This window comes from Ranitomeya imitator, chromosome 4 (genome assembly GCF_032444005.1).
Source record: "Ranitomeya imitator isolate aRanImi1 chromosome 4, aRanImi1.pri, whole genome shotgun sequence".
NCBI lineage: Eukaryota > Metazoa > Chordata > Amphibia > Anura > Dendrobatidae > Ranitomeya > Ranitomeya imitator.
This window is the reverse complement of record NC_091285.1, coordinates 176795390-176813848: the sequence shown is the minus strand read 5'-3', so window position 1 is coordinate 176813848 and position 18459 is coordinate 176795390. Positions and strand designations below refer to the sequence as shown.

Here is an 18459-nt window from a genome sequence, read left to right as displayed (position 1 = left end):
GGCTGGTTTCAAATTTGCATTTTTTTTTTTTGCATTTTTGCGCAAAAAAAAACCGCAAAAAAACGCACGCGTTTTTCCCCCCTATACTTAACATTAAAAACGAATGCGTTTTTTGCATGTGTTTTGACGCGTTTTTGCAACGCATGCGTTTTTTCTCTGCATGCGTTGTGTTGCAGAAATGCAACATGTAGTCATTTTAGCGGCGTTTTTTGCCGCAAAAAAACCCTATTGATGTCTATGTAAACGCATGCGTTTTTATAGAAAAACACAAGAATACACACTGATAAGCCACCCCCAAACCCTAACCCTAACCCTAAGGGATCCTAACCCTAACCCTAACCATAAGGGTTAGGGTTAGGATCCCTAGGGTTAGGGTTAGGGTTAGAGTTTGTGTTAGAGTTTGTGTTAGAGTTTGTGTTAGAGTTTGTGTTAGAGTTTGTGTTAGGGTTAGGGTTAGAGTTTGGGTTAGGGTTAGAGTTTGTGTTTTAGGGTTAGGGTTAGAGTTTATGTTAGAGTTTGTGTTAGAGTTTGTGTTAGAGTTTGTGTTAGAGTTTGTGTTAGAGTTTGTGTTAGAGTTAGGGTTAGAGTTTGGGTTAGGGTTAGAGTTTGTGTTTTAGGGTTAGGGTTAGAGTTTGGGTTAGGGTTAGAGTTTGTGTTTTAGGGTTAGGGTTAGAGTTTGTGTTAGAGTTTGTGTTAGAGTTTGTGTTAGAGTTTGTGTTAGAGTTTGTGTTAGAGTTTGTGTTAGGGTTAGGGTTAGAGTTAGAGTTTGGGTTAGGGTTAGAGTTTGTGTTTTAGGGTTAGGGTTAGAATCCCTAGGGTTACTAGGGATCCTAACCCTAACCCTAACCCTAGGTATTCCTGTTTATAGTGGGTTTTCTAGTTGATTTTGATGATTGGCAGCTGTCACACACTTCTCATCATGCATTTCAAAAACGCAAACGCAGGAAAAAACGCTTGTAAACGCGTCAAAACGCCACGTTTGCGTTAAAATGTGCAAAAATGCATGCGCCTAAAAAACGCAGCGTTTAAACGCGTTTAAACGCGTTTTTGAACGAAATGTGTTTGCATTTAAAACGCTGCAGATCAAAACGCAAATGTGAAACCAGCCTTAATTGTTTGTGAAAAAAGTAAAATGTTAATTTTTTCCTTCCACATTGCTTTAGTTCTTGTGAAGCACCTGAAGGGTTAATAGACTTCTTGAATATGGTTTTCCACACCTTGAGGGGTGCAGTTTTTGGAATGGTGTCACTTTTGGGTATTTTTAGTTTTATTGACCCCCCCCAAAACTGACTTCAAAAGTGAGGTGGTCTCTAAAAAATGGTTTTGTAAATTTTGTTGTAAAAATAAGAAATCGCTGGTCAACTTTTAACCCGTATAATGTCCTAACAAAAAAAAATTGTGCTGATGTAAAGTAGACACGTGGGAAATATTATTTATTAACTATTTTTTGCGATATGACTTTTTGATTAAAGGGCACAAAACTTACGAGTTTGAAAATTGCAACATTTTCAAAAATTCTGCCAAATTTCCATTTTTTTCATAAATAAATGCAAGTTATATCGAATAAATTTTACAACTAACATGATGTCACGAGAAAACATTCTCAGAATCAGTGGGATCTGTTACAGTGTTCCAGAGCTATAACCTCATAAAGTGACAGTGGTCAGAATTGTAAAACGTGGCTTTGTAATTAAATACAAAATTGGCTCTGTCACTAAGAGGTTAAAAATGTGTCCTGTGTGTACATGTGGAATTAGACCACTCCTAGCCCAGTAATGTAAAAATCTATCTTCACTGAAAACAGATTTTACCTATGAAATGAGAATTTGCATTATTGATTTATGAAAGAAAAAAAAATAAAATCACTGCGCATATTCCTCACTGTAATGTAATGCGGGACCACGTGACTGCTCACACAGCACAGGTTGCAGCCGCTGAGAGGAGACATCGCTGGAGCTGGGTGTCGGTGAGTATTTCCTGGCAAGCGGGGGGGGGGGGCGCACAGGGGATGGGAGGCGGGAGGGGACGCACAAACTTTATTTTTAAGGAAAAAGAAAAAAAAAAAGATTTTTCATTCCTTCTTTCCAGCGAACGCTGCTGGGAAGAAGGGATGAATTCCGGTTTCAGCACCACACGCGGGGGAGACGGCGCTTACTGTAGCGCTGTCTCTCCTGCGGGCAGTACGTGCACACGGAGGAGAGTGCACACTGTTCTCCGTGTGCATGTGTGCGGGATGCTTTGCGGACCGTGCTGCCAGAGAAAAACGGACATGTCTCCGTGTTTTAAACACGGACACACGGTACGTGAAAACATGGAGACATGTGCATAGACCCATTCATTTGAATGGGTCTACGTGTGTCAGTGTCTCCGGTACGTTAGAAAACTGTCACTACACGTACCGGAGACACTGACGTGTGAAAGAGGCCTAAGGAGACTTAAAAAAAAAAGTAAAACACAAGAATTCAGGTGTTTTAAATTTTTATTTTTTTGCCTTGCGAGGTTTATTGTAAAGGTTAAATAATTTTATATTTTGATAGATCAGACTTTTACAATTGTGGCGATGCCAAATATGGTTGTTATAATTTCTTTATTTTTAAACTGAACATATACAGTATATACACATATGTTTTTTATTTATTTATTTTTAAACTGTGTATTTGTATATATATATATATATATATATATATATATGTTTATTTATTTATATATACATATATATACATACACAGTTTAACCCCTTCATGTCCTTGGGATTTGTTTTTCACTCCCCTCCTTTCCAGAGCCATAACTTTTTTTATTTTTCCGTCAATATGGCCATGTGAGGGCTTTTTTTTTGCAGGACCAGTTGTACTTTTGAACTACCTCATTGGTTTTACCATGATGTGTACTAGAAATTGGGAAAAAAATTCCAAGTGAGGTGAAATTGCAAAAAAAAGTGCAATCCCATGCGTGTTTTTTGCTTGGCTTTTTTACTAGGTTCACTAAATGCTAAAACTGTCCAATTATGATTCTCCAGGTTATTAAGAGTTCATAGACACCTAACATGTCTAGGTTATTTTTTATTTAAGTGGTGAAAAAATTGCACCATTTTCCAATACCCGTAGCGTCTCCATTTTTCGTGATCTGGGGTCGGTGAGAGCTTATTTTTTGCGTGCCAACCTGACGTTTTTAGTGATACCATTTTGGTGCAGATATGTTCTTTTGATCACCCGTTATTGCATTTTAATGCAATGTCGCAGCCACCAAAAAAAACATAATTTGGGGGTTTCAAATTTTTTTTCTCGCTACACCATTTAGCGATCAGGTTAATCCTTTTTTTTATTGATAGATCGGGCGATTCTGAACACGGCGATACCAAATATGTGTATTTTTTACTTTATTTTCATTGTTTTATTTTGAATGGGGCGAAAGGAGGGTGATTTATACTTTTTATATTTTTTTTATTTCATATTTTTTTAAACATTTTTTTTTAAACTTTTGCGATGCTTCAATAGCCTCCATGGGAGGCTAGAAGCAGACATAGCCTGATCGGCTCTGCTACATAGCAGCGATCATCAGATCGCTCCTATGTAGCTTACTTACAGGCTTGCTATGACCGCCGACCACAGGGTGGCACTCACAGCAGCCCGGCATTAGTAACCATAGAGGTCTCAAGGACCTCTATGGTTACTATCCTGACACATCGCTGACCCCGATCATGTGACGGGGGTCGGTGATGAGCGCATTTCCGGCCGCGTGGCCGGAAGCGGTAGTTAAATGCCGCTGTCAGCGGCATTTAACTAGTTAATAGCGGTGGGTGGATTGCGATTCAACTTGCCGCTATTGCGCGCACATGTCAGCTGTTCAAAACAGCTGACCTGTCGCGGCTTTGATGTGGGCTCACCGCCGCAGCCCACATCAATGCAGGGGATCTGACCTCGGACGTACTATCCCGTCCGAGGTCAGAGAGAGGTTAAAAATAAAGAAATATAGAAAAAACATATTTGGAATCGCCATATTTGTAAAAGTCTGATTTATCAAAATATAAAATTATTTAACTTTTACAATAAATTCCGTCAGGCAAAAAAGAAAATCAAAAACACCAGAATTCCTGTTTTTCACCTTCCCCCTTTTCCTCCTTTCCCAAAAAATGCAATAACAACTCATGTACCCCAAAATTGTGCCAATAAAAATGTCAACTGACCACACAAAAACAAGTCCTTCCACCAACGTAAAAATAAAAATGTTACAGGCCTCAGAAAATGGTGGAACAAAGCATTTTTTGGGGGGGAAATTTCATAATATTTTTTCACCTCAAAAAGAAAACAATCTTTACAAGTTTGGCGTCATTGTAATTTTAAGGTTCGGAAGAATAATATTGTCAGGGTCATTTTTAACACACAATGAATGCCATAAAAACGAAAATAAATAAATAAATAAATAAATAATTGAATTTTTTTTCCACCGTACTTGTAACTTTCTTTCCTGTTTTCCATTACACATTGTATGGTAAAATGAATGTTGTCATTCAAAACTACAACTTTTCTTGAAGAAAAAAAAAACAGTCCTAACCCTGGCTATGCTGAAATATAAAAACAGGTAATAGTCTAGGAAGACTCTAGGAGGAAAAATTGAATGGGGAAAGAAAGGAAAACCACCCAGTCATTAAGAGGTTACAATCATTCTAATCATATTTAACTGAGCACTAAATATGAATCTCTCAATATTATAATGTGACAATGTGATCTAAATAATAAATTCCAGGCCCCCATGAATTTAATGAGGCTTCCGGTGGGCAAACTGGTTTGCAATTGTTTTGTGCATACAGTAACTCACCATCTGGATTTTCCTCCAAATCTTTAGCCACTGTCTTTTCTGGTTTTCTTTAAAAAAAATAAAAAAAATAAAGTTATTTAAGCAATGCAAAACCTAGGAGATTAGATTAGGAAGGGCTGCTCCAGAAAAATGGTCTGCTTTGTATTCTAAAAACAAGGTGTGTAAACAGCAAAGAGTAGGAATCTAAAACACACACATTTGAGAATAGTAGGCAGCTTTTTTTACATTTGTGCATCTGCTATTTAAAAACAAGACCACACGTCCATGGCCTGTGTCTCTCATTGCAGCTGCCAGACAAACACATGGATATTGGCGGGTTTAGCCAACATTCTGATATGTAAAGGAGGCCCGGATAATTTATTGTCTGGGAAAATATTAAAGGGACTCTGTCACCTGAATTTGGCGGGACTGGTTTTGGGTCATATGGGCGGAGTTTTCGGGTGTTTGATTCACCCTTTCCTTACCCGCTGGCTGCATGCTGGCTGCAATATTGGATTGAAGTTCATTCTTTGTCCTCCATAGTACACGCCTGCGCAAGGTAATCTTGCCTTGTGCAGGCATGTACTACAGAGGACAGAGAATGAACTTCAATCCAATATTGCAGCCAGCATGCAGCCAGCGGGTAAGGAAAGGGTGAATCAAACACCCCAAAACTCCGCCCATATGACCCAAAACCAGTCCCGCCAAATTCAGGTGACAGGTTCCCTTTAATGTGTCATGTCTGATTTTGGACTGCCAATGATGTTGTCTCCCGGAGATAAACCAAATATGTCTGGAGACAGGTCTCATATAGAATGCCCGGCTGATCGAGTGCCCCTGTGTATGGCGAGCGCTGTCTTAGATGGCTGCCGGCCAAACGGTCAGCCAAAGCATCGTTCAGCCAACAGCCATCGAACATGTATGGCGGCTTTTAGGCTATGCTCAAACAAAGTCTTTTGAGATGGATCAATCCAAGACTTTAGGTATGTGCATATGACATGTTTAGACACCGATGTACCCGCTTAGGCTACGTTCACATTAGCATTCCGCTAATGTGCGTCGCTGTTGCGTCGGCGACGCAGCGGCGACGCAGCGGCGACGCGCCCCTATGTTTAACATGGGGGACGCATGCGTTTTTTTTGTTGCGTTTTCCGACACGTGCGTCGTTTCCGACGCTAGCGTCGGACGCAAGAAAATGCAACAAGTTGCATTTTTCGTGCGTCCGATTTTCGTCAAAAAACGACGCACGCGTCGCAAAACGCAGCGTTTTTGCGTGCGTTTGCGCGTGTTTTTTTGTGCGTCGTGCGTTGCGTCGCCGACGCAGCGGCGCGCAACGCTAATGTGAACGTAGCCTTAGTTTCTCAAGTTTTTGGTATTCTTTGCAGACATCTTTTGCAGCAGGTTTGTCGTTGGCATTGGTTTTTTTACTTCTATGTATGAAATAGCGAGTGGCTTCCAAGCGGAAGCTGAGAAAAGGACCAGTCAGTTGGTTTAACCACTTGATGTATTTACAAACCTGAACCAGCTGAAAGAAGCTTAAGGCTATGTGCACACGTCAGGATTTTAAACGGAAATTTCCTGAGCAAAACTGGAGATTTTCCGCATAAGATCTGCACGCGTTTTTCTCGCGTTTTACTCTCGGTTTTGTTGCATTTTTTGCACGGATTTTGTGTGGATTTTTCTTGTTTTTCTCCGCAGCTTTCCAATTCAATAACATAGCGGGAAATGCATCAAAAATCCGCAAAATTAATGAACACGCTGCATATTTTTCCGCAAGCATTTTTTTTGCGGAAAAATCCGTAACATGTGCACAAAAATTGTGGAATGCATTTGAAGTGATGGGATGCATAATGTATGCGTTTTTTATGCGTTTTTGCCATGGAATAACACTGAAAAACGAAAAAAACCACAAATAATCCCGAACATGTGCACATACCCTAAAGGACTGAACATTTGATCAGCAGGTTGCTTTTTCATTGCAATGCACATCTTTTTTTTTTTTTACATCCATTGAGCACTTTTTCAGGTGGGTTACTGAGAATACCCACCTGAAAAAGACATCCTCAGGAAACTCCTTTTTTGTAGGAGTTTTTTCCATTCCTGGCTATGGGCACATAACGTCCTTTTCAGACGGGTTCTGAAATGTAAACTGCCAGAAAAACCTATAACAAAAAAACTTTTAAAAGCATGAACATATGGATTTCTATGTAAAGGCGACTTGCTATAGATATGTTCAAGTTTCTGAAAATGTCAAGCAGTTAAAAGAAGTGACACGTGCTGTAAAGTATAGAGCATCTATAGAGCTGAAAATGGCAGAAGAATGCACAAGTCAATGGGAAAGCTCAAAAGAAGCCTGGAAGACTAAGGCCTGTCCCACACGGAAAAATCGGTACCGGAATTATCCGTGTCCGTGTGCTCACGTGGCACATCAGTGTGGCACACGTGCGGCATCCGTGTGCCGCCCGTGTGCCGACTGGGTACCACACGCACCATGCAGGAGACAGCGCTACAGTTAAGCGCTGTCCCCTGCATCTGGTGCCGAAGCCGCCATTAATTTCTTCTCTCCAGCAGCGTTCGCTGGAGAGAAGATATGAAAAATCTTTCGGGTGGAGTCGCATATTCATCACTGTAATGGGCGGCACCACGTGACCGCTCATACAGGAGAAGCTGCGGCAAGGAGAGGAAGCAGGGAGGGAGCCGGGTAAGTATTTTATTAACAGTGGGGGTGGGGGGTGGGTGGGGGGGGGAGGTTGGGGACAGAGATCTTTTTTTTAAACACCAAAAAAAAAAAAGATTTTTCATATCTTCTCTCCAGTGAACGCTGCTGGAGAGAAGAAATGAATGGCGGCTTCAGCACCACGCTGGGAGGACAGCGCTTACTGTAGCGATGTCTCCTGCATGGCACACGGACTGCACACAGACAGCATCCGTGTGCGGTACGTGTTTTACACGGACCCATTGACTTTAATGGGTCCGTGTAATACGTGCGCTCCCATGAACACTGACATGTCTCCGTGTTTTTCAAACGGACACACGGTCCGTGAAAACACGCTGACATGTGCAGAGACACATTGATTTTAATGTGTCTACGTGAGTCAGTGTCTCCGGTACGTGAGGAAACTGTCACCTCACGTACCGGAGCCACTGACGTGTGAAAACCGGCCGTTAGAATATTTTTGGAGTGTCTTGCAATTGTTTTTCTTAAAAAAAAAAAAATGCCAGCGCTTTCTACATTCAATGAAGTAAAAAAATGATTAGAAAATGACAGTAAAAAAGTTGACACTAAAACCAACGGAAAAGCCTCCCAAAAAATTCCGGCTAAAAAAAAGTCCAAAAAACCCACTCAAGATACTAATGAAAAAACGACACCAAAGATGCTTCAGGAAAAATCTCCATAGTTTCCAGAAGTCTTTGGCATGAAAAGCTCATCGGGATCGCCAGAGTTTAAATGTTTTGTGTGCACAGGCCCTGAAATGTTTCTTGAAGAGGTTTTAAAGAGTTTTGGAAGATAGTTTTTCCTGAAGTGTATTTTCCTTTTGCAGACTTTTGATTTGTCAGTGTCTATTTCCAGGATTTTCACCAGATGAGTGGCATTCACTTTTTCTCACCAGGTGTTGTTCATAATCTCTTCAGGAAGAAAAAACCTCATGGATATAAGTTGATTTCCCGTAGAAATGAATAAGGACATGTGTAAGGGCTCATCTCCACTTGTGAGAAAAACGGACGAGTGCAATCCGATAAAAAATCGGATTGCACTCGGACCAATGTTAATCAATAGGTGACATTCCATTAGCGATTTTTTTCTCAGCCGAAAACGGACTGAGAAAAATCTGTGTCGGCTGAGAAAAAAATCACAGCATGCTGCGTATTGCTGAGATTCTCGGACGAGACTCGCCAATGCAAGTCAATGGGTGCGAGAAAAAAAGCGCACAGCACTCGCACCATGCGAGTGCTGTCCGATTTTTACGCACCCGTGTCCTTAGAAAAGCCGGCAATTCAGCGCAGAGTACAGTAAAATCACACTGACAGGTTAGATGAGAGTAGATATATACACATAGAATAGGTATATATACAGTGGGGCAAAAAAGTATTTAGTCAGTCAGCAATAGTGCAAGTTCCACCACTTAAAAAGATGAGAGGCGTCTGTAATTTACATCATAGGTAGACCTCAACTATGGGAGACAAACTGAGAAAAGAAAATCCAGAAAATCACATTGTCTGTTTTTTTAACATTTTATTTGCATATTATGGTGGAAAATAAGTATTTGGTCAGAAACAAACAATCAAGATTTCTGGCTCTCACAGACCTGTAACTTCTTCTTTAAGAGTCTCCTCTTTCCTCCACTCATTACCTGTAGTAATGGCACCTGTTTAAACTTGTTATCAGTATAAAAAGACACCTGTGCACACCCTCAAACAGTCTGACTCCAAACTCCACTATGGTGAAGACCAAAGAGCTGTCAAAGGACACCAGAAACAAAATTGTAGCCCTGCACCAGGCTGGGAAGACTGAATTTGCAATTGCAATAGCCAACCAGCTTGGAGTGAAGAAATCAACAGTGGGAGCAATAATTAGAAAATGGAAGACATACAAGACCACTGATAATCTCTCTCGATCTGGGGCTCCACGCAAAATCCCACCCCCGTGGGGTCAGAATGATCACAAGAACGGTGAGCAAAAATCCCAGAACCACGCGGGGGGACCTAGTGAATGAACTGCAGAGAGCTGGGACCAATGTAACAAGGCCTACCATAAGTAACACACTATGCCACCATGGACTCAGATCCTGCAGTGCCAGACGTGTCCCACTGCTTAAGCCAGTACATATCCGGGCCCATCTGAAGTTTGCTAGGGAGCATTTGGATGATCCAGAGGAGTTTTGGGAGAATGTCCTATGGTCTGATGAAACCAAACTGGAACTGTTTGGTAGAAACACAACTTGTCGTGTTTGGAGGAAAAAGAATACTGAGTTGCATCCATCAAACACCATACCTACTGTAAAGCATGGTGGTGGAAACATCATGCTTTGGGGTTGTTTCTCTGCAAAGGGGCCAGGACGACTGATCCGGGTACATGAAAGAATGAATGGGGCCATGTATCGTGAGATTTTGAGTGCAAACCTCCTTCCATCAGCAAGGGCATTGAAGATTAAACGTGGCTGGGTCTTTCAACATGACAATGATCCAAAGCACACCGCCAGGGCAACGAAGGAGTGGCTTCGTAAGAAGCATTTCAAGGTCCTGGAGTGGCCTAGCCAGTCTCCAGATCTCAACCCTATAGAAAACCTTTGGAGGGAGTTGAAAGTCCGTGTTGCCAAGCGAAAAGCCAAAAACATCACTGCTCTAGAGGAGATCTGCATGGAGGAATGGGCCAACATACCAACAACAGTGTGTGGCAACCTTGTGAAGACTTACAGAAAACGTTTGACCTCTGTCATTGCCAACAAAGGATATATTACAAAGTATTGAGATGAAATTTTGTTTCTGACCAAATACTTATTTTCCACCATAATATGCAAATAAATTGTTAAAAAAACAGACAATGTGATTTTCTGGATTTTTTTTTCTCAGTTTGTCTCCCATAGTTGAGGTCTACCTATGATGTAAATTACAGACGCCTCTCATCTTTTTAAGTGGTGGAACTTGCACTATTGCTGACTGACTAAATACTTTTTTGCCCCACTGTACATATATATATGTCAGGGAGACACCTATATATATATATTTATATTTAATGCAGCGCTAGATAGCTTTAAAGCTGGTAATTCAATTACCGGCTTTTGCTATCTCCTTCCTAAACCCGACATGATATGAGACCTGGTTTACATACAGTAAACCATCTCATATCACCATTTTTTTTGCATATTCCACACTACTGATGTTAGTACTGTGTATATGCAAAATTTGGGCGTTCTAGCTATTATATTTAAGGGTTAAATGGCGGAAAAAATTGGCGTGGGCTCCCGCGCAATTTTCTCCGCCAGAGTAGTAAAGCCAGTGACTGGGGGCAAATATTAATAGCCTGGAGAGGGTCCATGGTTATTGGCCCCCCCCTGGCTAAAAATACCTGCCCCCAGCCACCCCAGAAAAGGCACATCTGGAAGATGCGCCTATTCTGGCACTTGGCCACTCTCTTCCCATTCCCGTGTAGCAGTGGGATATGGGGTAATGAAGGGTTAATGCCACCTTGCTATTGTAAGGTGACATTAAGCCTAATTAATAATGGAGAGGCATCAATTATGACACCTATCCATTATTAATCCAATTGAATGAAAGGGTTAAAAAAAACACACACACATTATTAAAAATTATTTTAATGAAATAAAAACAAAGGTTGTTGTAATATTTTATTTAACGCCCAATCCAATCACTGAAGACCCTCGTTCTGTAAAAGAAAAAACATAATAAACCAACAATATACTTACCTTCCGAGGATCTGTAAAGTCCAACGATGTAAATCCTTCTGAAGGGGTTAAAATATTTTGCAGCCAGGAGCTTTGCTAATGCAATGCTACTCCTCGCTGCAAAACCCCGGAGAATGAAGCTAAATATAGATCAATGAGCTATATTTAGCTTCATTTGCGGTGAGGCGCCCTCTGCTGGCTGTTCCTAGATCGTGGGAACTTTCCTTGAAAGCTCCCAGGCTTTCTAGGAAAGTTCCCACGATCTATGAACAGCCAGCAGAGGGCGCCTCACCGCAAATGAAGCTAAATATAGCTCATTGATCTATATTTAGCTTCATTCTCCGGGGTTTTGCAGCGAGGAGTAGCATTGCATTAGCAAAGCTCCTGGCTGCAAAATATTTTAACCCCTTCAGAAGGATTTACATCGTTGGACTTTACAGATCCTTGGAAGGTAAGTATATTGTTGGTTTATTATGTTTTTTCTTTTACAGAACGAGGGTCTTCAGTGATTGGATTGGGCGTTAAATAAAATATTACAACAACCTTTGTTTTTATTTCATTAAAATAATTTTTAATAATGTGTGTGTGTTTTTTTTAACCCTTTCATTCAATTGGATTAATAATGGATAGGTGTCATAATTGACGCCTCTCCATTATTAATTAGGCTTAATGTCACCTTACAATAGCAAGGTGGCATTAACCCTTCATTACCCCATATCCCACTGCTACACGGGAATGGGAAGAGAGTGGCCAAGTGCCAGAATAGGCGCATCTTCCAGATGTGCCTTTTCTGGGGTGGCTGGGGGCAGGTATTTTTAGCCAGGGGGGGGGGCCAATAACCATGGACCCTCTCCAGGCTATTAATATTTGCCCCCAGTCACTGGCTTTACTACTCTGGCGGAGAAAATTGCGCGGGAGCCCACGCCAATTTTTTCCGCCATTTAACCCTTAAATATAATAGCTAGAACGCCCAAATTTTGCATATACACAGTACTAACATTAGTAGTGTGGAATATGCAAAAAAAAATGGTGATATGAGATGGTTTACTGTATGTAAACCAGGTCTCATATCATGTCGGGTTTAGGAAGGAGAAAGCAAAAGCCAGTAATTGAATTACCAGCTTTAAAGCTATCTAGCGCTGCATTAAATATAAATATATATATAGGTGTCTCCCTGACATATATATATGTATATATACCTATTCTATGTGTATATATCTACTCTAATCTAACCTGTCAGTGTGATTTTACTGTACTCTGCGCTGAATTACCGGCTTTTCAAAGGAGACCCGTGCGTAAAAATCGGACAGCAATACGGATGTCATACGGATGTTGCGATAAAAAAATCGCATGACAGTCGCATGACACTCGCATGGCACTCGCATGGCACTCGCAGACGTTACATCAGTTTTTTCGGTCCGTAGATCGGACCGTTTTTTTCTCACACAAGTGGAGATGAGCCCTTATTGAGGAGTTTTGAGTCTTTGAGGAGAATTTGGGAATGTTTCCTCTCAGTTTTTGCTCCAAAACCTCCTCATCAAACTTTTGTGCATTTGCCCAAAGAAGAGTTTTCCAAGCATTTGAGAATTTTGGAGCAGATTCGCTAGAAAAAAAATCTGATAAAGATTTTTCTGTGAACATAACCTTACTCAGGAGAACTGAGATGAGCTGAAATACCAGACATAGACCATGGACTAGACAGGCACAATTTTATTTTATTTTTAAAGCAGACCATTTATTCTGCACGACCTCTTTAAATTAGGTGACTAAGTTAAGTTGTAATTATTAAAGAACATAGCCCTGAACATAGTCGTTAGATGTCATTTGTAGAGATTTCATATGACCAGGTCTCACCACTGTAATTTCTTTTATAATCTCATATACTTACTTTCCTTGAACTGAGAATGACTAGCGTGGTTAGTGAAAATACCAGCTTTTAAGTGCCACTTATAGAGGTTCTTTGTGGCTACATAAATAGAGCTTAAATAACAGAGCACTGGAAAAGCTCTAATTTTCCAATACATGCTCAGCTATAGTCTGGTCCCACAAGTGCTGATCTCAGGAGCCGCGGCTGAGCAATATGTTTAAGACGTGTGTTATAAAGGGATTAGTACGGTATATATTCTCATCCATGGATGAGATGAAATTTACCAATTATTCTCCTCGGTCCTTAGTACTTGAATTGTGATAGGGAATATAGTAGGAAACTAATCTTCAGCCACTAGATGTAAAGTCTGACTCACATCTTCGTCCCATTAGTTCCAGAGTCATACTAGAATAGAAATTTACCAGGACTAGAGATGAGCAGACCCGAGAGAGAGAGAGAGCTCGACCCCTAGCCTTTACTATGACAATTTTACAATACCAAAGTTCTGGTACCAATTTAATCATATTGTTCAGTTCTCATTTGTGTTTCTTTTTCCTGCTTTGATCGGATTGGGATTGGACAGAAAAAAAAATTGCAGTATGCTGCATGCTGAATTCGGATTGCACGCACCCATGTAAGTCTTTGGGTGAGTGTGAAACATCGCACTGCACTCGGATGTCACTCAAGTGCAGTGTGATTTCTGCCACCGCTGGCTGAAGAGGAGATGAAGAAATAAATTTCTCCTTCTCCTCCGCAGCTGTGCTCCAATTCTCGGATGTGAGAGGATCGGAGCACAGAGCACTGACACACAGCTCCCGCTTGCAGCAGCGCTGGAGCCGTGTGTCATTAGTATATCGCATCCGATGCTCTCTCATCGAATGTAATTTGCTAGTGGGACCCCGGCCTAAAGGTTCGGTCAAACCCGTACATCCACAGGTCCGCTCATGCCCAACCAGGACCAATCCAATGGAGTAACTTGTAGCGAGGGGCCCCAGTACAAAATCTCCCAACAGGTCCCCAACTGTTAAGGATCTTTAATAGTTCTGATCTTATGGGGCCCCCTTAGGCTCCAGGGCTCGGGTGCAACTGCAACCCCTTCACTCTTTGTAGTTACGCCCCTGGACCAACCCCATATTGGATAGTGGCCAGTGCAGTGAATTATATCTCCCCTTCCCCATCATATCCTCTCCTCACCACAGCTTCTCCTGTATGAGCGGTCACGTGGTGCCGCCCATTACAGTGATGAATATGCGGCTCCACCTCCCATAGGGGCAGCACCACGTGACCGCTCATACAGGAGAAGCTGCGGCGAGGAGAGGAAACAGCGAGGGAGCCGGGTAAGTATTTTATTAACAGCGGGGGGGGGGGGGGGAAGGGGGCGCACAGGGAGTGGGAGGGGGTAGAGGACAGGGATCTTTTTTTAAACACCAAAAAAACAAAAAAAAGATTTTTCATATCTTCTCTCCAGCGAACGCTGCTGGAGAGAAGAAATGAATGGCGGCTTCAGCACCAGATGCAGGGGACAGCGCTTAACTGTAACGGCTGTCTCCTGCACGGTGCGTGTGGTACCCAGTCGGCACACGGGCGGCACACTGATGCCGCACGTGTTCCACACTGATGTGCCGCGTGAGCACACGGACATGGATATTTCCGGTACCGGAATTATCTGGACGTGTGGGACAGGCTTTAGGGCGTGTCACCGAGTTGTAATCAAGATTACCTGGTCAGGGGCCCACTCAGAAGTTTCGCCCCCCTGAGCCAAAACCCTAGCTACGCTTCTGCCTGCTCCGATATATTTTTCATTAGATGTGTAGCTGATATATTTGCATCAGATGTGTCTTTGTGGGTACTATTACAAATAGTATTACTTTATATGTATATACATAGGCCTGCACCTGTTATGTGGTTGTATATGTTACTAGGAGCAGCCCTTTAATATCATGTGATTTTCTGCACAACTGATACATTTATTGAACTGAAAAATAGCATTGTTCAGCCCCTGTCATCACCGTTTCACCAGTGAGAAGTCTGAGAACCTCAATAATTGTCTTAATTTAATGAAATAAAAGTTAGTTAAGTTCTATTGAATGTTTGTGGCATGTGCCACATGTGAATCTAACCAGGGAGATGATTACTAAAATGAAGCTTATGGTTGTTTTCTAACCAGTGACGTGGCCTGATCCTTTGGCTACAGCAACAATCACTTTAAGGCTGGGGTCACACACAAAGTATAAAAAATCTGTCCGATTTTGTCTGCCGAGAATCGCACAAATGTTCTCCGTATGGTGATCTGTATATCATCCTTGTGCAATGCCAGGATGCGTTTTTTTTTCTCAAAAAAGTATCCGTGTGTCATCAGTATCTCATCCGTATGGTGAGATTTTCGCACACACTTGCAAAATGGGCAAATAATGGCTGAGCCAATATCCTGTCACCTGCCCAATGCCTGAGAATTTCTCGCAAGTCACACGCATGGTCTGTGTGCTGTGCCATTTTTTTTTTCTCGCACCCATAGATTTGCATTGGTGTTTCTCGGCTGAGATATGCAGACAATCGCAGCATGCTGCGATTTCACTCGCAAGTGTAATACGGACGAGAAAAAAAATGGATAATGTGAGCTGCCCCATAGATTAACATTGGTCCGAGTGCTATGCGATTTTTTTTTTTTTTATCGCTTAGCACTCGTCCGTATTACGCTGTAGTGTGACCCCAGCCACGTTCACCCGTTCAGTATTTGGTCAGTATTTTATATCGGGATTTGTGAGCCAAAATCAAGAGTCAAACAATCAGAGGAAATGTATAATAGAAACACGTCACCACTTCTGCATTTTTCACCCACTCCTAGTTTTGGCTTATAAACACTGATGTAAAACACTAACCTAAGGGGTCACTTCTACTAGTTTATAAAAAAATTGGTCCAATTCTCATCCATGAGAGTGGGGCGATTTTTTTCTCACTTGTCATCCGTGTGCTGTCTGTATCCAATCCGTCTTTTTAATCAGCAGATATTTATCTTTTACAGGGCCATTTGCAGTTTCCTATGCTACAGAATTGTAATGTGTCCCAAAAAATCGGATTCCACTCTCATGGTCAGTGTGGCATGTGATTTGTTTTCACACCCATCAGATTTTAGATTGAAATCGAAGCATGCCTCCTTAAATAACATTGGTCCGAGTGTAATACCATTTTTTCTCGTATTGCACTTGTCCCATTTATTCACTAGTGTGAGTGAATCCACCTTATGAAAAGGTGGATTCATAACTGGCTCAGTGATCGTACTCAAAGAGTGGTAATAAATGGTTGCACATCCAATTGCAAGAGTTTTTCAAGCAGGATACCCCAAGGCTCTGTCTCGGCCCCAGTGTTTTTCAACATTTTTGTAAATGATCTAGACCAGGGAACTAAAGGTAAATTAATCAACTATGCAGTTGATGCAAAGCTATGAGGGATAACTAACACTAGAGAAGACAGAGAAAGGATTCAGAAGGATCTAGATAAGCTTGAACAATGAGCAGCAACTAAAGGTACCTTCACACATAACGATATCGTTAACGATATCGTTGCTTTTTGTGACGTAGCAACGATATCGTTAAGGAAATCGTTATGTGTGACAGCGACCAACGATCAGGCACCTGCTGGGAGATCGTTGGTCGCTGAGGAAAGTCCAGAACTTTATTTCGTCGCTGGACTCCCTGCAGACATCGCTGGATCGGCGTGTGTGACACCGATCCAGCGATGTCTTCACTGGTAACCAGGGTAAACATCGGGTTACTAAGCGCAGGGCCGCGCTTAGTAACCCGATGGGTTACCAGCGTAAAAGTAAAAAAAACAAACACTACATACTTACCTACCGCTGTCTGTCCCCGGCGCTCTGCTTCTCTGCACTCCTCCTGTACTGGCTGTGAGCATCGGTCAGCCGGAAAGCAGAGCGGTGACGTCACCGCTCTGCTTTCCGGCCGCTGTGCTCACAGTCAGTGCAGAGGAGTGCAGAGAAGCTGAGCGCCGGGGACAGACAGCGGTAGGTAAGTATGTAGTGTTTGTTTTTTTTACTTTTACGCTGGTAACCAGGGTAAACATCGGGTTACTAAGCGCGGCCCTGCGCTTAGTAACCCGATGTTTACCCTGGTTACCCGGGTACCTCGGGATCGTTGGTCGCTGGAGAGCTGTCTGTGTGACAGCTCTCCAGCGACCAAACAGCGACGCTGCAGCGATCGACATCGTTGTCGGTATCGCTGCAGCGTCGCTGAGTGTGAAGGTACCTTAATAGAATAGTATTTAACAGGGAAAAATGCAAGATTCTACATCTGGGAAAGAAAAATGAAAATTACATCTAAAGAATGGGAGGAATAGAACTAAGCAACAGCATGTGTGCCAAAGACTTGGGTATACTAATAGATCACAGACTGCACATGGAACAACAGTGTGATGCAGCAGCAAAAAAGGCAAACAGTTCTAGAATGTATTAAGAGAAGAATACAGTCTAGATCACGAGAAGAAATTATCCTCTCTATGGCTCATTGGTCAGACCTCATCTGGAATACAGTGTCCAGTTCTGGGTACCACATTTTAAAAAAAGACAGAAAAAGTGGAGCAAGTTCAGAGAAGAACTATCAGGATGATGAACGGACTGCAAAGTATGTCCTACGAGGAACATTTAAAGGATCTAAGAATGTTTATCTTGCAAAAAGGAAGGCTTAGAGGAAACTTAATAGCTTTCCACAAAGATCTGAAGAAATGTCACAGTAAAGAGGGATCATCCTTATTCTTTTTGGTACATGGAAACACAAGAAGCAATGGATGAAACTGAAAGGGAGAAGATACAGATTAGATATTAGAAAAAACTTTTTGACAGTAAGGGTGATCAATGAGTGGAACAGGCTGCCACGAGAGGTGGTGAGTTCTCCTTCAATGGAAGCCTTCAAACAGAGGCTGTGCAGACATTTGTCTGAGATGGGTTAGTAAATCCTGCGCTGCATTAAAGGGAACCTGTGACCTGAATTTGGCGGGACCTGTTTTCGGTCATATGGGCGGAGTTTTCCGGTGTTTGATTCACCCTTTCCTTACCCGCTGGCTGCATGCTGGCCGCAATATTTGATTGAAGTTCATTCTATGTCCTCTGTAGTACACGCCTGCGCAAGGCAAGAAAACTCCGCCCATGAGCCGCCGATGAGCGGGGGCGCCATTTTGCGTTCAAGAGGGTGCCAACCTCCGCTGGCAGGTAGGGTTGCCTGGATAGGGACTCTTGAGGGTGTAACAGCCATTAGAGCAGGACGGCTATATATAGGGTACGGTCAGACCATACAAGGTTTGTGTAACACTTTGGTGAATTGTTACTTGGCAACTGATTTGGTTTGTTTTTGTTTCTTGGGACCTGCATTTTGGGCAATTCAAGGT

The 18459-nt window shown here is 42.1% G+C and overlaps 1 protein-coding gene across 1 annotated transcript in view; it reads right to left on the bottom strand.

The window, feature by feature from the left end:
- LOC138674472 (A-kinase anchor protein SPHKAP-like) overlaps window positions 1-18459 on the bottom strand; it is a 113078-nt gene that overhangs the window by 29048 nt on the left and 65571 nt on the right. Inside the window, exon 5 of the mRNA XM_069762310.1 lies at window positions 4816-4862. Coding sequence (XP_069618411.1) covers window positions 4816-4862 — 47 coding nt within the window. The remainder of the gene's footprint in view (window positions 1-4815; window positions 4863-18459) is intronic.